The sequence below is a fragment of the Dermacentor variabilis genome, chromosome 7, assembly GCF_050947875.1.
Source record: "Dermacentor variabilis isolate Ectoservices chromosome 7, ASM5094787v1, whole genome shotgun sequence".
Lineage (NCBI taxonomy): Eukaryota > Metazoa > Arthropoda > Arachnida > Ixodida > Ixodidae > Dermacentor > Dermacentor variabilis.
In genome coordinates, this window is record NC_134574.1 from 143,371,711 (window position 1) to 143,398,133 (window position 26,423).

At 48.3% G+C, this 26,423-nt stretch overlaps 1 protein-coding gene across 4 annotated transcripts in view; it reads left to right on the plus strand.

Moving 5' to 3' along the window:
* The window catches only part of hth (Meis homeobox homothorax), a 404,490-nt gene that overhangs the window by 37,383 nt on the left and 340,684 nt on the right, over positions 1-26,423 (plus strand). For all 4 annotated transcript variants that reach the window (XM_075699492.1, XM_075699491.1, XM_075699494.1 and 1 more), the window contains exon 2: positions 1,355-1,593. In XM_075699492.1, coding sequence (XP_075555607.1) covers positions 1,355-1,593 — 239 coding nt within the window. The remainder of the gene's footprint in view (positions 1-1,354; positions 1,594-26,423) is intronic.

Sequence of the window (26,423 nt, forward strand, 5' to 3'; positions counted from 1 at the left end):
TCTTTTCTTTCGTGTCTTTCCTACTGAGCGAAAGCGGTAAGACAGACGCACTTATAATGGTATTCCTAACCTCGCGAATGTCTTCCAAATTCGGTGAGAAGAAAGAGGGGGAACGAAAAAAAAAAAAAAAAAACGTGTGAAGAAAAAAAAATAAAATAGAAAGACAGCGAGGTTAACCAGAGATGGTTCGTTAAATTCACAGCATTATTTATTTATTTATTTATTTATTTATTTATTTATTTATTTGAGTACCCTAAGCGCCCGTTAGGGCATTACATAGGGGGGGGGGACGAGAAAGTTCAAGCGTAAATAGAATGTGTATAATGAAAATAATATATGAAGGCATTAGGAACCATTACAAAATGATGTAAACATCGCGAGAAGAAATAAACAAAATAAAATAAGGAAAGAAAAGAGAAACGGAGTTTTTCACAATATGTGGTAGTGTGAAAAACGCATAACAACCTAAAATGCGATGTAGACCACCAGTACCCATCAGAACACGAGTTTAAGGATACAATCGAATGACGGTTTAGGCAAACAATTCCTACACACATTGCTATTACATCTTGCTATTGCCGTGAAGACATGATTATATGATGACCTTCGTGCACGTCGAAGGCTAAAAGAGTTCTTAGGCGAGGTTCAAGACAAACAATGGTAAAACGAATTATGCTCATGCAGACGCGACAGAGGGCGCGCATCGTGTCACGGGTGTGCTACAGCGCAAGCTTGATGCAGTTGAAGCCTGCAAAGTTGGAAGTCCGTTATTGGGCCCAGGCTACAGGACAATCTGTCGTCTGTGGTAGATTTGGGGGGTCGCTGAATCTGCCGGGCTTGTGTGTCTGTGGCGAGGAGGGACGGCGGGGAAACCGAATAAGCCCTCCTCACCAACTCTCTGTAACTCGACGCTTCATCATGAGTACCGCGCTTGATTAATGCACGGTTACGCGCAGGGGCGTGATTCAGTGCTGGAACACGGACGTCAGGAGATATTTTGTCCCTGCGACTGTGATAAACGTTGTCAAGCGTTTACCTGCGCTTTACAGCTGATCGCTGGTCTCGTCTGTGAATCGTCGTCAGCGCAAGTTTGCAGAGTCGAATTCCGAGGTTACCTGCAACCTGTTGATGATAGCGTTCGAAAACGCACCTGCAACCTGCTGCTGATATTACCCTTGCGGGTCCCTGTTGATGCTGTACTATGTATAAGTGGATGAACTTCACCGTGCACGGTATAGCCTATACGAGTAGGAGGCGAATGCGTTACTTGGCCTGCCTTACTGGTCCGTGCTGATGGTGACACTGACTGTCGCAGTCACGGGCACTGACCCTACCACCCTTTCTCGATGCCCAGTACGACGACCCGGTGCCCCACTACGGCGCCGGCGCTGGCGGCGGTGGCGGGGCCACCGCCCTGGAGGGACCCCTGGGCGCCTACGACCCGCATGGCCGCATGCAGCCGCTGGCTCACAGCCCGCACCCAATGAACGCGGCAGCCGCCATGTACGCCAACCACGGGGCCGCCGGAGCCGCCAATCACGTGATGGGCACCGTGCCGGACGTGCACAAGCGAGACAAGGACGCCATCTATGGGTGAGTGCACTCCCTCTTCCGGGGGGGGGGGGGGGGGAAGACGTATTTGGACGGCGCTCGTTGCGCCAGTCTACGGAGGATATATCTCTCTAGACGTCTATATGTGGTGTCCGTAAGCCGTCTTTTAGAGCTTCGATAGACTACGCGTAGCGCGTGAGTAGTCTGTTCACTGCCCATGTATATTGACTTACATGAATGTCCGCAGGGTTTTTTCGGCAGTTTCGTATAGTATTAATGCTCTAGACTGTAGGGAATATCTAGACGTTTATCCGTGAAGTCCATATATATCTAGACAGTGTTGGGAAGCCGAAGCTTAGAGAAAGAAAGAGAGAGAGAAGAAACTTTTATTTAGCCGGATGGTTATGTAGGGCCGGGGTACATTGCTCTACTAGATGAGAGAAAGAAACATTTTCATCTAGTGTGGTCGCCAACACACCCCTCTCCACTGTGTAATGTTTCTTGGTGCGGAACCGTTATTTGACACCAAATCAGTTCTAGGATTCTCGAATGAGGTCGACTTGCATGTTTTCAGCCCCATAAATTCATAGCACATCCTCTTTCCAGAGGATGCCGCTGCGATAGTAGTTTTGTATAGCACATGCCTCCAGCCCTTGCATCTCAAGGCAGTAGTGCTCTGCAAATTTTACCATATCATCATTATTTCACAATGTACCTTTCGTGTCCATTGTGCAGCTCATTAACCATTGGCATAATCTTATCTCGTAGAGGTTTTATGCACATTACAACGACTGTGTTCTTTGCGCATATAAAAAAAATTCTCAATTACATGTAGGTTAAGCGTGCTCAAAAGGAATACAATCTGTGCGAAGGCAGGCAGTCTGCAAGGCGTCTATATACGCAGTTTATAATGCGCTCCTATGCATTTTGATAAGGATAGGACCGTTGCACAGTCGCTCAAATAACGCCCATACTTTCGGTCGAATATTGCCTTCGTGCTATCAGGCCATATGTACGCACGGCGCGAAAAGTCTATACGTAAGCAAGGTGCCCTCTGTGACGTGTTCCGACAGTCTGTAGACTGCTTAAGCCTATTCGATGAATCTGTGACGGCGACCTGGGGAACGTACGCTGCTGTACTTTTATTCACCGGCTATTGTCTCTCCGCAATTTGCAGCTTAAATACGCGCAGAGCGATATAAAATCTACACTTGAGCTGCGTGCTCTGGAACGTCGCCTGCATGCAGACAGTTTCACGAACTGCTCCAGTGTGTTTCGATAAGGCCGTGATCTGCGAACTTAACGCCCTCACACTTCTTGATCGACGATCGCCGCTAAGGATACTGGCGGTCGAACGTGCAGTCAAAGCGATAAAAAAATTAAAAAACAATGTCTAGTGTCATAGGTAAGCCAAGCGGTGCCTGTAAGGCGTCTGCGAGACAGTTTATCGACTTCCCCAAATCTACTTCGATAAGGATCGGCTCGTGTCGAGGATTCGCGGCGGTCGGCAAAAAGCGGCTCGCGCAGAAGCAACGCCGGCAACAGCAGCAGCAGCGACGGCTAGACGCTAGCAAGCAACCAACAGCAACAGCAGCAGCAGCAGCATGCAGCTGTTGGTTCGCAGCAGGTGGGGAACGAAAGCAGCCAGCGTCGCCAGCCCGATCGCTGCGCGAGAGCGAGGGTGGGGGAGGGGGAGGGTATACGTATGTGAGTGTGTGTGTGTGTGTGCCAGCCAGCGAAGCCTTCGCGGCGACTGCTAGCGAAACGGAAAAACAACCTCGGCGAGGAAGCAGGAACACACTGTAGTGTACAGGGCTGGCTGCGGCGCCGGGGTCTTGCGGCAGAACCGGCAAGCTTGAATACGAGCGAAGGATTTAAAAAGGACAATAAAAGAAAAATTAGGGAAGCGACGACTGGAAACGTGAACACGCGTGTTCTGTGTGCCACGGGCTTGTTCAATGCGCACACGCTTACCTGACGATGCCTTGGTATGGGTAGCTAAAAAGAGAGAAATGAAAAAAAGAAAAGAAAACGAGACACGCGAGGCCACTCTACCGCAGAAAACAACGCCAACTAAAATTTCGGGATCTAATAAAAGAAAGCTTCTGAAACACACGTGTATAGCCAACCTTGTGTAGCATGTGGTATGGGTTAAATCAGGCAGGCTGTGAAAAGATGCTTTCGACAGTGATTGCCACAGTGTATAGGGAGGCCCGCCGAAGATCCAAGACTGGAACTGGAGTATGCGAACGGTGGCGGCAGCAACTTGTTCGTTACCTACGTGTTTCATCAATCTCGCAGTTTTTAGACGCACCTTCGATGCTGTCCGAACGATTAAGTTGCTGATATTCATGATAAACTAAATGGAACGTAATTACCTCTCGCCCCCTCCCCGCGTCGACGGAGTGGCTGTGACGTTCCTGCTGCTGAGCTCCAGGTCTCGGGTGCGATACCAGGTCGCAGCGGCCGCATTTCGATGGGGATGAAATGCAAGAACGACCGCGCACTGTATAGGTGCACGCTAAAGGGGGGGCCCCATGTTTCATTAGCGCTTGCTTATATATATATATATATATATATATATATATATATATATATATATATATATATATATATATATATATATATATATATATATAAACGAGAAGAAAGAAGTTAACCGAGGGGCCCGATTTTTATTAGTCACATCATAAGAAGCCAACAAACACTGACACCAAGGACAACACAGGGGAAATTACTTGTGCTTAATAAATGAAGTAAAGAAACCATAAATAGTGGAAGTGGATGAAAAAACAACTTGCCGCAGGTGGGAACCGAACCCACAACCTTCGAATTTCGCGTGCTTCTTATGACATGACTATATATATATATATATATATATATATATATATATATATATATATATATATATATACATATATATATATATATACATATATATATATATATATATATATTCCCTTGCAAACATTGTTGTAGAAAGATATTTTGCTTATTTGTTAAGGCTCTTTTTTTTTTTTTCAGTAGAGATCCTGCTCAGATGCAGTTGAAGTTATTCATCGTAAGACCCGGACAAAAGGAAGGTAAAAATGACGACCCGGCGCTGACTCTCAACTGATCGCCGTGTCCTTGTTTTTACCTTCCTGTTGTCGTCCGTGTCTTGCGTTGCGCTGTTGTTGCGAACCTTACAATGAATCCCGACCAACTGGCCCAGCTTGCCGTCTTGATGCCGTTGAAAGGCCACGGATGATTTGTGTAAGTGTTCACAGCCTGAGAAATTGCCGAAGTAGTGCCGTTTCTTTTTTTTTTTTCGTTTTTTTTCTTTGTTGCACGCCGATGTCATGGACAGAGAGGGGGAAGAAGGAAAAAGCGAAACGTTGCGCTAAGTCACAGGTTGCTTGCCGCAGCCGTAATTCTTGCGTTGTACTGAGACTAAGCACCCCCCCCCCCCCCCCAGCACACCCACACACACACACTCACCCCGCAATACGTGGTTCCGCCGAAGCTGCCTCGACATGTGGTTGCTACACGCGGACTCCGTGCTGTCGAAGTACCGCATTGCACCGCTGCAGTGCGACGTGCGTTTCTTTATTTCATCGTTATTTCTACATTAAAAAAATTTTTTTTTTTCGCGTGTGTGTATATCTGGCACTGCACGAACGTGAAGTGATGATGTAACACCCGGAGCACTGCGAAATGAATTTCGGAACGGGCTGTGTTACACAAGGCGCGAAAGGGGAAAGGAGGCGGACGCTCGGACGGAGGCCCCCCCTACCCCCCCCCCCCCCTTGTTGAAACGGTCCAGACACCAGCTGTGTTGTGTAGTACGTTGACTGCACTTGCTTAAATTACATGCTTTTCCCGCTCTTTTTTTCGTCGGTACTCTCTCGCTCTCTCCTTTTGCCTTGTTCGATCTGAACTTTCTCGTGCAAATCGTGTTGAAAACGATGTTGGAGTTTGTTTTTTTTCTTTTCTTTTTTTTTTTTGATCGGCGTGTCGCGGTAGGGCTAAATGTACACCTGCGAAGCGAAAGGTTATTCTAAGCAGAAAGATAATGCCGAATAGGGAAACTAAGAGTTATGCCTAAGATTACGCAGATACGATATCAAATAGACTCGCCCTGTAATGACACACTGGAAGTTTTGGCAAGCCAGCGGGAACGCGAGAACGATCTGCCGAAAGACGACGCTATACACCGAAATTTAAGTACCACTCGGCAGCTACCTGCCCGTGACGTCATATACTTCGAGAGTGTCGGAAAGGACTAGTTCATTGCTCATTGTCGAGGAACGAGTGTTTCTTCTTAAAAATAAAATCAAGGACGGGAGTCGCCCCGCGATATATTGGGAGTTGTTTCTGCTCAAAAGAACGGGCCAAAATGCGGCAATATAGTTGGGAATCTCTGACATCATATAGTGGGTTTAATCTGACGCGAAATTCGAGAAAGGGAAGTTTATCCTACAGCTTTTGCCCCAGTTACAAGGATGTCTTGGTGGGCTAGTTGGTAAAGCATATTAAAGGGTTCACAGCGCACACGGAAGACGAGTGAGAGAACAACAACCGGACACAGCGCTGTGTTTACAAGGATGTCTTGGTGGGCTAGTTGGTAAAGCATATTAAACGGTTCACAGCGCACACGGAAGACGAGTGAGAGAACAACAACCGGACACAGCGCTGTGTTTACAAGGATGTCTTGGTGGGCTAGTTGGTAAAGCATATTAAACGGTTCACAGCGCACACGGACGACGAGTGAGAGAACAACAACCGGACACAGCACTGTGTCCTGTTCTTCTTCTCTCTCTCCCCGTCCGTGTGGGCTGTTAACTCTTTAAGTTGCCCTAATTAATCGGCCGTTTCTTTCCGCCGAAAAAGAACTCGCATGGGGAAGGAACATTTGCGGAATGCCAGGCTGAAATTTATTTCCCTCACTGCGACGTACAGCTTAACGGGAGCCTAAAATTTAAGCTAAGCGCATGGGTGTGGTGGCAGTAGGCCCCCGTCGTGACGGGCCCGCCGTGGCTGGTATAACGGAACCGTAGAATCCGTGCTGAGTAGAGGAACACCATTGCCAGTGGGCCAAAAGTTTGTCGAAAGTAACAAAATTTTATTCAGAGAATCTATGAACGCTTCCCCCCCCCCCCCCCCCCTTCCCTGGGGAGTCTAAATTATATCTCCGGACAAATTGTAGACTCACGGCCCTGGGCTTTCTTTCTTTTTTTTTTTGTCCACTAATAATCTGCAAACTTTACGCAACCATCTCGTCGATGCAGAAGTTTGTGATACGAAATGAAATAGACTTGTTAATATACTTTCTGTAGCCAGGATGACAAGTCTACGGACATCAACAACGACTGCATGGGTGTCGCCATAATGCCCCTGGACAGCTTACCAGAACTCGCCCAAAAGCACTTAGGGACAGAGGCCGCACTCTAGAGAGGACGTGTTCTGGCGCTCTAGTGGAGATGTCTATAAGAGGTCAACTAGAGCGTTCTACTAGTACTCCACATGGTGACCTGTACGTTGCCTAGATGCTTCTGAATGACTAAACATACACGGGACGGGCCATATGTAGGAAGAGACTCCGTTCTTTATCTCATTACAGGTGGTCTACAGACTCACGCGTACCCGAATGCAACCATACGCAGTCCATACCATACGAGTGGTCGTTACGCGTATTTTTGACCCGCGTCCTGCATCTTACGCACCATTCGCATCAATAGGCATCGATACCAGCACACCCGCTTCTGTCTGTCTCGTTACAGATGGTCTACAGACACACTTAGGAGTGGCGCCCCTACTTAGCTGTTCGCCACCGTTTTGTGTTAACACATATTTGTGGCGTACGGACTCTTCGGACGCTCGGCATATCTATAGACTATTTTACGGAAGCGTTTAGGTGCCGCCATCTTGGGCTGTGAACGCTGCTGTTCTCTGTCTTTAACGACGAAGTGTGCGTTATTATACAGTCGATTCAGGATGAAAATAGCTGTATAAATGCGTTCAGCGTTTCGTGACCATGTTACGTCACTTTGCGTCTGATGTAAGGTAGAAATTTGTTCGTGTAAGAACCGAAGATGGCGGGAGGCGCCCATGAATCCCATATAAAATCGTCTGCTCCTGTGCTTGGTGTTCTCGTTTTTGAAGCAGACGCGTCAAGCGCGTCTGTTCGTGATCCGGCCGTAGCGCGACGAGAATCGCACAGCTTGTCTTCTCGTCTCCCATAGTCTCGCATTTTCTTGCTTTGTTTCGTTCTTTCGTTATATATATATATATATATATATATATATATATATATATATATATATATATATATATATATATATATATATATATATATATTTTTTTTTTTTCGTGAGCTTCCGATGGTCGAGCGACGCGGCGCTACTACGGGAGCCTCGAATGACGAAACTTTACTGTTCGCCCGCGGCCAATCTGAGATGCGCGCATTGGCGCACCTTTCATTGTTCCGCGTCAAGACCGTGCGGTCCCGCCGCAGCTGCGGGTTTGTGTTTAATCGATGAGCCTCCACTGTTTCCCCTCGGTGCCGAACTCTCGCTCGCCTCCTTTCTCTCTATTCCTCCAGCTCGGCGCGGTTTCCATTACGGTGCCCCCGTGTGTGCGTGTGCGTGCGTGTGTGCGTGTAACGTCTATGCGGGTGTATCCGCCCAATCGCTCATGCTCTTTTGCAGTGTCGTGCGCGCGACACAATACGGGCGTGCTTTTTTTAATGACTTTTTTCTTTCTTTGTCTCCTCTTCTTCTGGCGAGACGTTTGGAAAGTCGCTCTTCGCCTGCTGTGGTGCGCGAAATTATCGAGAACGAGTCTGTGCGGAGACAATAGAGCGTTTTCTTTCTTTTTTTTTTTTAGCGTATAGCACTCTTGTTGTATACCGTTACAGACATCGACCGCCCCCGTCGGCGCATGCGCGCCGTTTAGAGTGCCTGGTTCCGGCGTATATGCGGCCGGTAATCGCATGGGAGTTGTACACACTATTTTGGCGGTAACCTTTTTGAATGACGTGCACTATCGCGTAATTTTGCGCCGGCGTGCAAAGTTGGAAGGTGGTTTGCTCGCGTCGCTTACTTCGGGCGGATGTAAGCTTTCTTATTTTTTTACTCGGCGAAGAAATAAGCCCAAAAACGGGCGTACACTGTGAAATAATTTAACCCTTAAATGTGAAAAAAGGTGTAAATGTGTCTATAACGGACACCTTTAGGGTGTCCGTTATATAAATTACATCCTAAGGGTGTGAGTTATGGACACATTTACACCTTTTTTTTACTTTTAAGGGTGTAAATTATTTTACAGAGTACGCGGGGCTTCGCGAATTCCGTTCGCTGTAACATTGCGATCGGACGTGGCTCTCCCGTTCTTACGAACTGCTCTATATAGCGTATACGAAGATTCCGGCGAATTCGGGACTAGGGAGCGTCTACTTCGCGTCTATAAATTACGTTGAACTGGTTGTGGTGGAGAGATTGAGGCAGAAAATGCATCTGCTAAGCCATTTCTCTGTACTACTGAAGCATATGTATGTGTATATAAGGTTTACGAAAATGACGAATATGAGGCAGCTGCCATGACGGGGGAGTTGGGTCAAAATCTGTCTCTGCAAATCTCGCAATTGTGTTTCGTACCTGTCGGGCGGGCTTCAGCGCTTTTGCACGTGTTGAATTTGCGTTGAATAACGTGGTGAGCTTCATTCAGCGTATGGAAGACACGGCTGCGCTGCCGCACTCAGTACAGGTGCCACGTTAACGTAAAATCCCGCAGAGTTTGTTTTATTTCTTTAACTTCTTTCTTTTTTTTTCGCCAGGACTTGCCTCTCTTACCGAAATGTCTGCACAGCTGCAGCTTGCGGTTGCTCGGTTCCTGCGTGCTGTATTTAAAGTCTAGCGTCGCTGGTATGCACATACGCATACACCAGCTTTTTTTTTTTTTCGGGGGAGGGGGGGGGTTGAAATATTTGTTCGAGCAGTTCGAGAAAGTCGGAGAACTTAGGCGACTGCTTTCCATTCTTGGTCAGCGTACGTATTTTAGCCTAACTTCGCTGTTGCAGCACTTAAGATAGCTCAGAACATGGTGCCCTTCCTTCTCTCTCTCTCTCTCTCTCTCTCTCTCTCTCTCTCTCTCTCTCTCTCTCTCTCTCTCTCTCTCTCTCTCTCTCTCTCTCTCTCTTTTCTCTGTTGGGCTACTGTCGTCAACAAAGCTTTCGACAAAAATCACTAGAAGCAACTCCGATACTATAGCGTCTATGACACGCTGTGTAGGTCTGGCGGATCAGACAGCACGAGCATGACGTGAAGGATCGGAGTGAAAAGGCCTTGCGCTATCTAGGTGGTGGTGTTTCGATTCTCTAGCTTGCCCACCCTCTTCTCTCCCTCCCTCATCGCAAGTTTGTTGGACGGAGGATAATTAAGTGCTGCTCGTTCTTTCGCTCCTCGATTCCGTAAAAAACAGAGCCAAGAGCAATCTGTACAGGGGATACAGTACAGATGGGACTGCATTATAAGTCGATTCGCATGCATGCGAGCGCTGTGTCCCTTCTGTGTGAGCTACAACAGTCGAAGGCCCTTTATAACGAAGTGCTTTGGGGACCTGCGAAATGATCCCTTATATACAGGTCGCTTCGTTGTTGTAGGGGGCGCACCGCACACAGCTGGCAGTAGAAAATCGGGACGGAATCACTCTTTCGTTATACAGGTAATTTCGTTCTAGAGGCGGTACGTTTGTCGTGGAGGCGCTCCACCTGTATTTGACAAAAGCAAGCGGCGGCAGCCAAGGTCGGTAAATTCCGTGAGGATTGGCAAGAAAGCTTCGGATAAAATAATTTTTAAAAAAAGCACCCTGCGATTATAAGACGGGGAACGAGGGCACCTCGAAGACGTTGAATTCCAGCCGAGTCTTAGCTTGCAGTCCGTCGGAACTACGTCGGTTGCGTAAATCTTCATTCTGTGCGCCTTGAGTCCACCGCCACCGAGTCTCCGGATACGTTCACACCTCTCTGTTTCGGATAACGCGCCCCGTATAAGCTTTTCAAGTCGAACCGCACGTGGGACAGACATTTAACCGCAGCAATACGTACAGGCGTGCAGCGCGAAATCGTGTCAAAAGATGGAACGTTGCAGCAGGCACTTGGTCTACATCCTTTATTATTATTTTATTTTTTACCGGTTGCGCACGGCTACGGGGCTAACGAAAGCCCACATGTACACGGTGTCTAACAAGGCGTCCACTGCATGTTTCCGAGGTGGCAGCGAACACCTGTACAAGTGCCGTTTCCGGCAGCGGGAGCGGCTGTGTTGTTTTGTCACCTTAATAGGTGTACCCGCTTCGAGCTTAAAGCAGCCGGCCGAGCAGCGCGCGTTTTTTTTTTTTTTTTTTATTGCCACGTCTGCAACGTATACAGGAGCCATCGTCGTCGCACGTTCACTGCAGTTACATGCAGCATTTGCGGGTTAGCTTGCTGGAACGAGAGTACGTGTTGGCTGTTTATGCATATCGATAAACGTTTTGTGACTGGCATTTCGGGCTGTTTCTGCATTCTCGCTTTTTAAGTACACGCAGGCTCGCGCGCACGCCACGCATGACTACACGCGCGAGCAAAGCATATGCGAACCTTGGGCTCGTAGAAAAAGAATAGAAAAAACAACAACAAGGAAACAAGAAAACGGAGTGATGTTTGTCCTTTCTCCTCGAAGTTGAATAAATCTCTTCGAGGTGATAATCGGCGTTGATGAAGCAGGAGGCAGGTTGGAGCCGACAAACGTGGAGATATGTTGCGGCGAAAAATATTTACGAAGTCGGGAATTTGCAGAAGAACACTGGTGATGAACACAGAAGTAAACAGCGCTTCACGCTTCTACCTTACCTCAGTTAGAGCCTCGGGCAACTGCCCCTATATGCGTATACGACCAACCGAGGGTCACCGTTCGACCACTAAGTGGTTACGGCCCACACTATATCGTTGCATCGTACGGAGTCCTACTGGTATATCAGTTTAGTGGTTGCGGCCTTTCACTGAAAGTAATGGATTCCATACAGCCTTTAAGTGCATTTCCGTGAGAAAATATAAATGTAAGACAACTGATGCTTTGCCTCGACATTCCTCTTGCCAGTGAGGTTACAACTGAATTTAGGCCACCAGCTACTGGGCTGTGCACCGCTTCGAACACTCTTTTCCATCATGGATATTTCTCTCTCTCCACACACCACGCACGTGTGGTCTGTTAGAAAGTGCTTCGCAGTTCTCTCATGCAACTCGTCGCGATAAATATCATGTAAAAAAGAAAAAAAGAAAACAATAATCTTTCATCACGATAATCGTCTTCATCAGCATAACCACCACGAGCCCATTTTTACAGCGATCTCTAATTGCCCCTGTTTTGAGTCAGTTGACTTCACCCTACGCCACCAATTTTGCGGTGTCACCCGACTCTTCGCCGTCTTCAACTGCACCTTCCTTCCTGTGACACAAATTCTGTTACTTGATAGAGACCACCCGTTTATCCGCTCCGTGCATTACCTTGGCCTGTCTGACTCCCAGTTGTTATCCGCTAATGTCTCAGCCAGCCTACTTGCACACCTTGCAACATATACATACCTTGAAATCACTTCGCGGACGCCTACAGGGCACCGATCAACCCCCATGCAGGTGCAGCAACGCTGTTCTACCACCTTCACTTCTCTCTCTCTCTCTCTCTCTCTCTCTCTCTCTCTCTCTCTCTCTCTCTCTCTCTCTCTCTCTCTGGGGACGCCTTAGTGGAAAGTTCCGGATGAGCTTTTCAGCCTTGTAGAGCTCAAGTCTAACGATGCCACGTGACGATAGTGAGGACGAGAGTTTCATTTCATTAATTCACCATAAGGACTCACAACCTTGGTATTGTTACATAACGGGGGGATCCATAACGTCGAATCACCCTCGAAAAATTAATAAACGTGCGCTAATGTTATATTGAACTGAAGTGTCGTTGCTCTACATAGTATATGTGTGACTAGATGGGTGATAGCACAGAGTGCACGAAAGAAAATCGGAGACTGGCATGTAATAGCACAAGTGTAATAAGCAAATGATAATACAAACACAATATTAAAACGGGGTTATTCCATCCATAAGTGGTCCATGGTACTCAGGTGGTGGTGATGATAATAAATAAATAAATAACTAAATAAATAAATAAATAAATAAATAAATAAATAAATAAATAAAAGGTTCATTATGGTACTTAGGAACAGCTACATATCCTTTGTACTGGTGCACTTAAATAGTAATACATAAGACACTATGTAGAGAATATGCAAATGGTAGGCAAAACATTTTGAGGGAGAGAAACAAATAGTCAAAAAGAAAACGAGAAGGCGGGTGTCAGAGGGTGAATGTTATCGTACGTGATTATCTACACATGCACAGGACACACATAGTGAACTCTGAAACATATCGATACAGGCAGTATACTTATATGTTTTCTGAAGTCGAGCCACCTGACAGTGACCACTGCAATAAGGCCGCGTAGAAAACACGAAATGCTGCCTGGTATGATAAAGAAGCTTTGAGCCATGCATAGTGTCCTGCACTCGCTAATATTAGTAATGAATACTAACACCCTCTCCAGATCGCAGTGCCCTTTGACTAAGCGAAAGTTCCCAACCGAGATTTCCGCGGTACCCCGCATTTTTTTATCCGACCCCGCCGACAACACCGCTTTACGTTGATTGGTGCTGACTCGTCGTTCTCGTACTGATATCTTTGTGAATAAAAAAAAATATATATGTATATATCAAGAGAGAAGCAGGAAGCGAGCGGAGAAGCGACCTGGGCGGTGATTCTCATTGTCACGTCGTCCTCGTCGGTTTTACGTTGAACCACTTCGGCACTTTATCGCGTGCCGGCATTGATTTCCTTCGTGTTGTTCGTGTTTTTCTGTGCCGTTACCGTGGCGTCGAGGTCTCGTTTTGGATAGCGAGTGGCCGTCCCTTTTTAGCCACTTTTCTAGTGTGCTGCGCCCATCGTTGAACAGACAATAAAAAAAAAACATAATTTGCGCCCGTTTGGTAAACTACTTTTCGACAATACCGAGAAGTCACTATTACCGTGAGATGTTCGGTAAATGTGGCTCGACAACGCTTCGAAGTTCACCTGGATGCCATGGAAGCCCACCTGGATGCTCACCTGGATGCCGTGAACTCTGACCGCGTCTGCTCAGGCCTAGTTAATCTTTTTTTCTCCGGCAAAGATCGACTGCACTGCATTGTAAAGGAGTGGAAGACCGGATATAGCAAGATTCGAGAGCACTTACTGGGTCATATCGTTTCGGATACCGACGTTTAACAGAATTTCGCAGACTTTGGCAGTGCACGACAACAAAATGAAGACGCCCTTTTGTCAGCAAAAAACCACACGTCCATTAGGCATGGTGGTAAAGTGGTCTACATCATCATCATCAGCCTGGTTACGCCCACTGCAGGGCAAAGGCCTCTCCCATACTTCTCCAACAACCCCGGACAAGAGGCCCACAGACAATCCATATGCTGAGTTTTCAAAAGAACATGTCCATAAGGATCGCCAAAGGGATGTACAAGAGGCCTGAAAAACAACATATACACTAGAGTTTTAAAGGGAATCTTCATAAATGCTTGCAGAGTTATCTGCAAGACGCCTATTGACAACGTATATACTGAGTTCCTAAAACTACGTGTACATGAGCACTGGCAAAGTGATCTACAAGGCGCCCATAAACTACATAGATTCGAAAATTTTAAACGCACAGGACCTTAAGAACTTGCAAAATGATCTGAAAACACATTTATAGACAACATATGCACTAACTTATTTAAGGACATGTTCATAAGGGCTGCAAAGGGACCTGCAAGGCGTCCAAGACAATGCACACATTAAATAAAAAAAAACACGTCCATTAGGACTTGCATAGTGCTTTATAAAACATACATGCACAACGTGTATGCTGAATTCTTAACTGGACATGCCCATCAGGACTTGTAAAACGATCTACAAGACGTCAATGGACAACGTATATAGTGAGTTATTTAATGCACATGTCCATAAGGACTGGTAAAATGATCTACAAGACTTCTAAGGACAGTATACATGCGGAGTTTATATGGAAACTAAAGGAATATAGTACTAAAAGAAGGAATCGGTTTAGATGGATAAAGCGTTTTTTGAAAACTCAGCTGTCGTTTATTTCGAAATGATAGGTTGATTACTAGGAGAGAAAATGAAGGTCAAAGCTTTAGTTCTTGAATCTCGCGCAGAGGCTTCAACGCCGGTACGTCACTGTGACGTCACAGATTCCAAAGTATTTTCTCGTGCTTATGTCGCGTCGCCTCCGCAGACGTTCTCGAAATTCGCCATATTCAATATCTGGCTACTCTAGAACACAGTGTAGTATTTTTTTACCGCTCAAGAATTAACTACGCTCAACTAGGCCCCACAAAACGCTGGCGAAATCTATGACCTCACAGCGAGATGGTGCGTCAACTTCTAGGAGGTGTCGCCACCTGCCTTTTGTTACTGCGCTTTTATCTGGTTTACCAAGCGTCTTCTCGTGGTGAGGTGTGGTGTTTTTGATATTGTACAAGGGTAATTTACTGACACAGAAGAAATCGCTTTTTCACTTTAGCGTCCCTTTACCGTCGGAAGGGTGATAGAGAGATATAATTTAGGGGACGCAAGCAGCTTGCGTACGCAAGATCGAAGCGCGACTGTACTGCGCATGCGTAGACGCTACGTCAGGTCCGCGCATGCGCAGTGCCGCTGCCCCTAGTTTTTGCATACGCAAGCCGCGCTTGCGTCCCCTAATCTAAAACTTGTCTAATGACGCCATACGTTCGCTCCGTTAGAGCTCTCGTTTCGGGCTCCCTTGCCAAAGTTTAGTGTATTACGGCTGGCTGGCGGTGGTGGTGACGGCATGGCTGTACTTTTTGTTCGACGTGTTGCGAGGTCCCGCCGCGATGCATCGACGCGTGAGTGTGTGTCGTACCTCACACACGCCGTCTGCCAGCCACTCTCGCCTCCCCCCTTTTTCTCTCTCCTCCTTTCCAGGGTCTCCGTGGAAGGTCTGCGTTGCGTCTCCTCACGTACATTTTATCGATTTCAATTAGTTGACGCGCTGCCATTAGGTCGTCTGCGACGATACTAATTGGAGCCCGTGCGGGGATCGTGTGTCGAGGGCGTCGCGAGTGTGTTGGTCAGCGGTGCGTCTGCTTGTGTGCGCAGCGCGCGCTAGCGTCGTCCATCTTTTTCTACTGTGAACACTCGGCAGGATTTCCGTGTGGACGGCAACGTTATTAATTTAATTTTATTGGTAGATTTTTGTTGAGAACCCTAACTGTGGCCGGTGTATTCTTTTTTCCCTCTCCAAGATTACTCGAACAAGAGGACATTCGTTTGTAACAGGGTTTTCTTCCATAGGACGGGTAAAGTGGTCTTCTAGACGTCTATGAAAAAGACTTTCTCGGAATATATACGCAATTACATGTCCACAAGGACTTGAAAACACGACTTTCTCTATAGACAAAGTGGATATGTCATTTCGTATATATTCCGTGAATGTCTTTTTCATAGACGTCTTGAAGACCACTTTGCCAGTCCTATCGAAGAATCGGTGTATATATATATATATATATATATATATATATATATATATATATATATATATATATATATATATATATATATATATTAAGAATGGGCTTGTCATTAAGGAACAGCAAAATGGCGTGGAAGACGTGTATAGAAAACGAATGGCCAGAATTTCAGCGTTAAGCGTTCTCGTGTTTTTTCCCTAAGTACAGCGTGTCCGCAATTCGTATGTGTTCCTATAAAGACATCCCAAAGCGAACTCGTTTTGCGACTCCGGATACAAGGGCAAAACTTTTCGCTTATGAAGTGCACGAGTCCGCCGTTTAATACGGAACACGGGAAAGGAGGCTCTATACAACACGCGTGCACGTGTATGCATGCATGGCTGCTCCTCAGCGCCGCTCCTCGCGTGGTTATCACACATTGACGTGATGGTGAAAACAAGGACCCGAATTCACCGCGTGTGCGTCGTCTAGGCTGGGACACTGCGGGTCACCACCGCTGTTGTATAGAGTCGGGCTTTGCGGAGCTCTGTGTGTGTGTATACGTTTAGTGGCCGCGTGTAAAACAGCGGAGTGTACGGCGCAGTCGTTTAGGCTTCCGAGTCGTTAAATCCGCTTGGATTCTCTCTATCGCGCGTGTGTGTGTACTTACAAGAAACGACCCAGTCGTTTTCCTGACCCGAGCAGTTTTTAGGTCGGATTTCCGGTGCCCGCGCGAGGTTCTTCGCGAAGTGGTCGTCAATGCGGAGCTTGATTGATGTTCCCGCTTTTCGGGATGCGCTCCAGCAGTTGCCGCTAGGCGGCCGGACTTGAAAGTTGGCATGTCGCCCGAAAACAACACGATGCCTCAGTAAATAAAGGAATAAGTGGAGGGTCATCTGGGAAGAAATTATCGTAGTTGAAGGGAGAGGTGGCGTGGCATAAAAAAAAAAAAAGAAATCACTCGCGGCATTCTACAGATTTTCTGGCGAGTTTCTATAGCCGTCTGTAAAGTTTCTGTGGGAACTCTATCGAATACTTGCGGATTTGTAAGTTGGCGGGTTGTAAGTTTACAAATGGAAGATTTTCAAGAAAACATTGCGTTATGAATGCAACGGTTCGCGATGGTTATGCGTGTCTGAAGAAACATACAAATGGCTTTCAAAACGAGGCGTCTAGTATGCGTTTTCGGTTCCGCTATTACTTCCGGCGCTCGCAGTTAGCGAGACCATAGCCTTCGAGATCCGTTTCTGTTCTTCAGAGGCAACCGTGACTGGTACATGGATTTGGACAACACCTATTGGCTTCTTGCTATTGGAAAAAAAAAAGAAACGATTGCTATGAAATTTACAACGTGTTATAAGTAGCGCCGCAAGGACGTACGCCTGAAGCGAAAAGCACGGTGATCACCATTCCATAAGTAACTGAACGGTTGAAGCGCCGTAGTTGGCTCTAGTAAATTTTACACATAACTCTACGGTGGCAATAAATAACCTTTGTGCAGGCTAGGCACTATGTACTCGTCGTGCATTCCAGAGGCAGCGCAGACAAAGGATCGAATCCTGCCGGCGGATTCATGAACTATGACGGATTCATGAACTATTTCAGGGACCAGAAACAAATGGTACGTCGTCGGGCTTAACGACAAACACGTCGACTATTCGATCCATGTCGCACAGCTGCGATCCGGCTTACCAACAATGCGTAGACATTAATGTCCCAACGCGCTACGTATGTCTTTTTTTTTTCTCTTCCTTTTTTTTGCTTTTCTGCAGTTCTCGTTTTCAGTCAAGCAGTTAGAGTGGATATGCGTGGGTTCCAGCTTTGCGGCGAAGATAACATAATTGGCCGCGCGCTGTTCGCTTTCGTTTCGAAACGGAGCCTTTTCCTGCCTGCGAATTTCAACCCGTGCTTCTGCGAAGCGCAAGCCCGTTCTCCGTGTTTTCTTTTTCTTTTTCGATATCCTGCTTCTTCTTTCTTTTCCCCCCACTCTGCACCCTGTCATCACACATGTACACCGCCTGTTATACAGACTCGCCAGCGATACCGCTTCGTATGGGTCTCGCGTCGACGCAGCCTTTTTTTTTTATCGTTGTCGTTCGCAACGTTAGGCCGAGTCGCGTCGTACGTGGAAACGTTAGCTTTTTGAAGCATACGCACAAGCCGTCAACGACCATGCCCCCTTCAGTAATGAATTATGACGCAATATCACTAAGAATGAATGAATGAATGAATTCGTTTCGGAAAGAATTGCTCGTGGCCTAAGTGGGACAGAAGTAGATGGGAATTGGAGAAGAGAGGCGGTACTGAGGCTCCGGCGCCCACAATCTCCTATCTCTTACAAAAGTGATTGAAATTTTGTTGTCGTTCTGTGGACCTTTCGTTGCCTACGGACTTTCACTTGATATAGAACCCAATAGTATGCGTGCCTTTTCTTTCTTTCTTTCTTTTTGCAAGGGATACACTTATTTTTTATGGCTGTGCAAACAAATGTCATGGCATACTTCGCGCATGACTGTTCCTCGTATAATAGAGTTAAACGGAACACCGTCTAGTCAAGCAAAATTATCATTAGTAGAACAGGTTTACTGACCAATGCGAAGAAAACAAAACCACGTTTCAGGATCTATACATTACAAATCACATGTTCACAATCTTGTACAGATCCCAAATTGTGGACAAGGAATCTGTAGAAATCCCGAAACGCATATTCTTTATTGGCCCTGTTCAATAAATAGCCTGTTCATCAGTAGAACACATCACTGAAGAATAAAAAAAGAAAAAGCTCGCCCTTTCTGTTTCTTCACAAATTCCTTCCTTCGCAGTCCTGTTGCACAGATCTTGCACAAATGACGTGCTGTTATCGAGGGATCTGTACAAATTTGGAACAATGAAGTTTTCATTTGTTTTTTTTTTTAACATCGTTCAATGACCTGTTCTAGAATAGACGAATGTTCCTTGGGACTAGTCAGGCGTTCCGAACCCAAACGTATCTAGCTTTTCTTTTTTGTACGCTTTCATTTCTTGTTTACTCCGTTCAAGCTTTAGCTGTACCAGGTACAACAGCCTGTTTGTAAAGCGGGGCTTGAAGCGGCAGCCCACAGGCACACGCCGCGAATATGGGCCGCGTGTTCGCTGCGGCTGGCGCCTTTGAGCGAAGCCGCGCGAAAGGAAGCCGTTAAAAGACGAGAACGCCCGCGGCGGCGTCGGCGGCGTCGTTGCCGCGGAGTCGTTATTGCGCTGACGAGCAGCCCTGCCGCATGCAGCAGCCACCGCTTGCTTACTTACACGGCGCGTTTCGCATACGCCTTCGTTTCACCGCGTGTAAGACACGGGTGTGCATACGGGACAGGTGCTGCTCGTGGAACTCGGGGAGGCAATGAAAACAGGAGGAGGAGGAGGAAATGGGCGGGGAAGGGGAGGGGTGGTTACGTAGGCGGAGAGTGCGCTCGTCCTAGATGTGTCCGGACGTCTAAAAGACGAGTGCATAGTGTTTTGGATCGGACCGCTGGTACGATCTGTTGGGAACTCGGCGCTGACGCCCGTGGTTGTACCTGGGTCGCAAGCCCCAAGGGTAGCGTTGGCCTGGCGGCCTGGGATACAACTCGAAGCATCCGAAGGTCCCGGCAAAGCATGAGTCGACTGGTAACAACGAAACAACTTGTTTATTTTAACATCGCAAAGAGTTGGCGGTCAGGTTGACCGAAGTAGAGAGACGGGAGAGCACTTCACTCAACCGAAGAAATCGGAGCCCTCCCTTTTGGCGTCCGGGGGCAGCTGTTTTTATACTCTCGCAGTTTAGGGCAAGAAGGAACCCCTCAAAAGACGAGCACGTGAATGTACAATGGGCTAATGGTGACGCACACTGTCGTAGCGATGCCGTAGCACCATGACGAGCACGATCTCGTAGCACCCTGTCGAGCACGATCTCGTAGCACCCTGTTGTAGCGCTGCCGGTCGGGCACAATGACTGTAATGAGAGGATGGTCCCTGCTTTGGCATCGCCTGTTTCGGGCACAATGACTGGAACGAGATCCCTGCTTTGGCATCGCCTGTTTCGGGCACAATGACTGGAATGAGATCCCTGCTTTGGCATCGCCTGTTTCGGGCACAATGACTGGAATGCGAGGATGATCCCTAGGCGGTCGCATCGCCGCAGTCGCGCCTGGAAACACCTGGCGATGAGTGTTGCGGCGACGACGATCGGGCCAAAATGTCTGCCGCCCTGCCGCAGTCGCGCCGGCAAAACCACGTGTCGCAGGCGAAACGCAACAGACCGCCCCGCCGGGGGAAGGAGATCCCGATGGACAGGGGACTGCATCCGCTGTCCGGAGGGATGTCGCTCGATGATGCTCAACCGAAGTCGGGCGTCCCTCGACGTTTCTTGAGCGCAGCGCACAGAGAAGGCCTCGTTCTCTTGTTCAGGTTCGCACGGGACACTGCAAAGTGACTTCGGGAGAGTTCACATTTTTGTTCTCGTTCCCGGCAAGCGTTAGAACTACGCTGAAACTCAACCGCTCAGTCAGCAAGCACGGCACAACCCTCACTAAGCCCTGCCAGGCTCTTTCCCCTTTTTATACCACTGCCTAGTTCCTTACAGTAGTCTAGCATCACTCAGAACGCGTCCACAAATTGAAAAATTGCACTAGAAAGCATATCATCACTTTGAAACACTAAACAAAAGCAATATGTTAAAAAAAATCCTGCCTCAGGAAGAAAAACATCAGTAACCAACAATTTTGAGGCTGATTCCTACGTTAGGGGCTTCGACTTAAGCCATCGGCGTTACCGTTGAGACTCCCCTTTTTGTAACGCACCTCAAAGGAATATTGTTGTAAAGCGAGGCTCCAGCGCAGGAGGCGGCCATTTTTGGGAGAGATGGTCTGCAGCCATTGGAGAGGGCAGTGATCCGTCTCAATGATAAACCTCGAGCCGGCTAGATAGCATGACAATTTCTGAACGGCCCACACGAGACATGCACACTCTTTCTCGGTGGCGCTATACGCCTGCTCACGACTGGTCAGCTTACGACTAGCATACAGGACGGGGTGTTCTACTTCTCCCTTTTCCCGTTGGCACAGTACAACGCCCATGCCTCGCTCACTAGCATCGCACTGAACAATGAACCCTTTTGTATAGTCTGGCGATCGTAGCACAGGCTGGTTTGTTAGGGCACTCTTTAGGGCGCTAAAAGCTCTTTCCTTTGTCTCGTCCCAGACGACTGTTTGAGGCTCTGTCTTTCTTAGAGCATCCGTCAGGGGAGCCGCGATATCAGAGTACCTAGGGATGTACCTCTGATAGTAGCCGGCGACACCCAAGAACGACCGAATATCGGTCTTCGTGCGCGGTTGCGGAAAGTCTCGCACAGCGGCCACTTTTATTTCAGAAGGGCGGCGACGACCCTGACCAATCACGTGACCGAGGTAGACAACCTCGGCCTGTGCTAACTGGCACTTAGGAGCCTTTACTGTCAAGCCCGCTTCGCGCAGGCGGGTTAGCACTGCCCGCAAGTGTGCCATATGCTCAGACCAGGATGCGGAGAATATCGCTACGTCGTCTAGATACGGTAAAGCGAATTCTTGCTGTCCCCGCAACACTTTATCCATGAGACTTGAAAAACAGTATGGCGCGTTCTTCAAACCAAAACTCAACACTTTAGGACGGAATGTTCCCATTGGTGAAATGAACGCCGCATACCTACTAGCCTCTTCTGTAAGTGGAACCTGCCAATAACCCCTGACAAGATCTAGGGTGGAAATAAACTGAGCGCTACTAACTTTCTCAAGGCGCTCCTCGATGTTAGGGATCGGATAAATTTGATCCTTAGTGATGGAATTAAGCCTGCGGTAGTCGACGCAAGGACGAGGTTCCTTGCCCGGTACCTCAACTAAAATCAAAGGGGAGGTATAATCACTCTCACCTGCCTCAATAACACCGAGCTGTAGCATTTTCTTTACCTCAGCCTTCATAATATCGCTCTGGCGGGGTGACACCCGATACGCCTTGGATCGTACTGGCTCTGGGGAGGTAAGTTCTATGTCATGAGTAAGGACAGAAGTCCTACCAGGCCTCTCAGAGAACAGACCTTGAAACTCTTGTAATAGCTGGTGTAGTTCGGTTTTCTGCTCGGGCGACAGCGGTGCTTTACTGATAAGGTCACTAATGACTTGACCGGTGTCTTCCCTGTTCGTCACTGAGCCTAGTCCCGGAAGCTCGACCGGAAGCTCTTCAGGAACGTTTACCATCATGCACACCACTGCTTCCCTTTGTCTATAAGGTTTGAGCAGATTACAGTGGTAAACTTGCTGTGCTTTCCGCTTTCCTGGCAGACTTACCACGTAGTTAACGTCCGACAGTTTCTGAACAATTCGTGCTGGGCCCTCCCACTGCACGTCTAGTTTGTTGTTTAGCGATGTGCGCAATATCATGACCTCATCGCCAACCTCAAAACGACGGGCCCTGGCTGTCCGATCATAATAAACCTTGGCCCTCTGCTGGGCCTTTGTCATTGCTTCACCTGACAACTCCTGTGCCCTTCTTAAGCGTTCGAGGAGCTTAAGCACGTACTCCACCACGACTGGGTCGTCGCCCCTACCTTCCCATGATTCTCGAAGCATGCGAAGCGGAGATCGAAGCGAGCGACCGTACACCAGTTCAGCTGGCGAAAACCCCGTAGCCGCATGCGGCGCGGTTCTTAACGCAAACATCACCCCAGGCAAACACAGCTCCCAGTCAGTTCGATGTTCAAAACACAACGCTCTCAACACGCGCTTCATGACGGAGTGGAGCTTCTCAACGGAATTCGACTGTGGGTGGTACACTGAGCTGTGTAGCAGCTTTACCCCACACCTTTCGAGAAAAGTTGTCGTCAAAGCGCTAGTAAACACTGTGCCCTGATCTGATTGAATTTCTGCAGGAAAACCAACTCGCGCAAATATGGACAGTAGTGCATTAACTATCTCAACTGAGCTGAGTTCTTTAAGCGGCACTGCTTCAGGGAACTTTGTCGCTGGGCAGATCACAGTCAAAATGTGTCTGTACCCCGTGGCTGTTACCGGCAGAGGTCCCACAGTATCAATAACGAGCCGTCTAAAAGGCTCCGTAATGATAGGTACCAATTTCAACGGCGCCCTCGATTTGTCCCCTGGTTTGCCCACCCGCTGACAAGTGTCACATGTCCTCACGAAATGGTCTGCGTCCCGAAAACACCCTGGCCAATAGTACTCTTGCAAGAGACGGTCCTTAGTTTTCTTAACTCCTAGGTGTCCGGACCACGAACCCCCATGTGACAAGCGCAACAGATCCTGACGATAGCATTGAGGCACGACCAGCTGATCGAACTCCACTCCTCTGCGGTCTAGATACTTCCGGTACAGGACTCCACCCCTTTCCACAAAACGCGCAGTTTTCCTGGCGATACCTTCGTTGACATTGCAGCGCACGTTTTCCAGGCTGCCATCCTTTTTTTGCTCGGCTATCAAAGCCGACCGGCTGACTTTTAGCAACCTATCAAGTCCGTCTGACGTAGGCGCGATGAGCAAATCAGTAGATAGCTCTTCTAACTTTCCCGTGTCGGGCATTTCCTCTCCAGTATCTGGCGCCTTTAACGTTACAGACTCAAGTTCATTCAGTTCGGGCGTGCTCGGAATATCAGCTTGCTGCGCCTCTGACCCTTTTTCGTTGTTTGATAACGTCGGCCCCGCAACTACCGCCTTTGCAGCGAGCTCCCGAACCTTCGATCTGGTTAAGGCCTGAACACTAGCTTCACCAAACAAAAGCCCCTTCTCGCGCAGGAGGTGATCGGACCTGTTTGAAAATAGGTACGGGTACTGGGGTGGCAGCATAGATGACACTGCCGCCTCTGTCTCAAGCGCTCCGAAAGGTCCTTCAATAAGCACCCTTGCTACTGGCAGACACACGCTATGAGCTTCCACGGCTTGCTTGATCCACGCGCACTCGCCCGTGAACATATGGGGTTCTACGTAAGACGGGTGAACTACATCCATCGTAGCTGCGGAATCGCGAAGCACTCGGCACTCTTTCCCGTTCACGAGGAGGTCTCGCATGTAAGGCTCGAGAAGCTTCATGTTCTCGTCAGTGCTGCCTATTGAAAAAAAAACAACTTTTGGTGTTGTTTCCGGACACTGCGCCGAAAAGTGACCCGGCTTCTGGCACGTATAACAAACGCGCGCTTGCCTCATCTCGAACCGCTTTCTGCGTTCGGCTTCGGCTGCCGCCGTCTCTTTACGTTTGGTCGGACTGCTTTCACTTGCATCCTCACTACGCGTGTTCCCCTTTGCTCTCATGGGTGTGAACTTCGGCCTCTCAAACTTCGAGCCAAATTCACCCTTTTGACCGTCCTTAGCTCCGCGAGCTCGACGCGTCACAAACTCCTCGGCTAGCTCAGCGGCTCTAGCCACCGTACAAACGTCTGGCCTATCCAAGACCCAGTACCGCACGTTCTCCGGTAACCGACTATAAAACTGTTCTAGCCCGAAACACTGCAGAACTTTATCGTGGTCACCAAACGCTTTCTCTTCTTTGAGCCACTCCTGCATGTTCGACATAAGCCTATACGCAAACTCTGTATATGACTCACTTCTGCCTTTCTCATTTTCCCGAAACTTCCGACGGAACGCCTCCGCAGACAGCCGGTACTTTTTTAGCAGACTCGATTTTACTTTGTCGAAATCCTCTGCTTCCTCTCTATCCAAGCGAGCGACTACGTCGGCCGCCTCGCCGGGTAACAAAGTGAGCAAGCGCTGTGGCCACGTTTCCCGAGAGAACCCCTGCTTCTCGCACGTTCGCTCAAAGTTAACCAGGAACAAACCAATGTCCTCTCCAAGCTTAAACGGCCGCATCAGGTCAGTCATTTTGAACAATACGCGTTCTCCTGCACCGTGTGCCTGACTTCCATTACGAGCGCGTTCCATCTCTACCTCAAGACGCTTCATTTCCAAAGCGTGTTGACGGTCACGCTCTTCTTTTTCTTTCTGCTCTTTAAGTTCGCGCTCCTGTTTCTCTTTTTGCTCTTTAAGTTCGCGCTCCTGTTTCTCTTTTTGCTCTTTAAGTTCGCGCTCCTGTCTTTTTGACCTCTCCTCAATAGTCTCAAGGCATTCCGACAGCTCGTCATCCTCAGCCTCTAACTCAAGAATAGCCCTTAACAGTTGAGGTTTTCTTAGTTTGTCTGAGACATCCAGACCCAACTCTCTTGCAAGCTCCAACAATTTCGGTTTGCGCAACGACTTCAAATCCATGGCTGCTCTGAATGCTGCTTTCTCTACTGCTTACTATTGTCTTGCCGCAAACTAACCCGGCAGCAACGACAACCACAATTACCAGCTCTGTTTCTGACACTAACAAAAAGCCTGGCAAAGCTCAGAAGAAGAAAGTCCCGCACTCACCAAACCTCGCAGCCAAGAGTCCAGCGCAGTCGTTCCGCTGCAGGCAACCAGTCATCACACAGGGCTCGTTGCACTGCTCCCGGATCGTCGTTGAGCTGCTCAGCATACAGTCAACTGCATCTCTTCGCTGCTGGCCTCCGTTGTCGCGATCTCGCCGCTGGCAGACAGTTGTTTGAAGTCGGAGGCGATCCCACCGCTGCCACCAGATGTTTTGGATCGGACCGCTGGTACGATCTGTTGGGAACTCGGCGCTGACGCCCGTGGTTGTACCTGGGTCGCAAGCCCCAAGGGTAGCGTTGGCCTGGCGGCCTGGGGTACAACTCGAAGCATCCGAAGGTCCCGGCAAAGCATGAGTCGACTGGTAACAACGAAACAACTTGTTTATTTTAACATCGCAAAGAGTTGGCGGTCAGGTTGACCGAAGTAGAGAGACGGGAGAGCACTTCACTCAACCGAAGAAATCGGAGCCCTCCCTTTTGGCGTCCGGGGGCAGCTGTTTTTATACTCTCGCAGTTGAGGGCAAGAAGGAACCCCTCAAAAGACGAGCACGTGAATGTACAATGGGCTAATGGTGACGCACACTGTCGTAGCGATGCCGTAGCACCATGACGAGCACGATCTCGTAGCACCCTGTCGAGCACGATCTCGTAGCACCCTGTTGTAGCGCTGCCGGTCGGGCACAATGACTGTAATGAGAGGATGGTCCCTGCTTTGGCATCGCCTGTTTCGGGCACAATGACTGGAACGAGATCCCTGCTTTGGCATCGCCTGTTTCGGGCACAATGACTGGAATGAGATCCCTGCTTTGGCATCGCCTGTTTCGGGCACAATGACTGGAATGCGAGGATGATCCCTAGGCGGTCGCATCGCCGCAGTCGCGCCTGG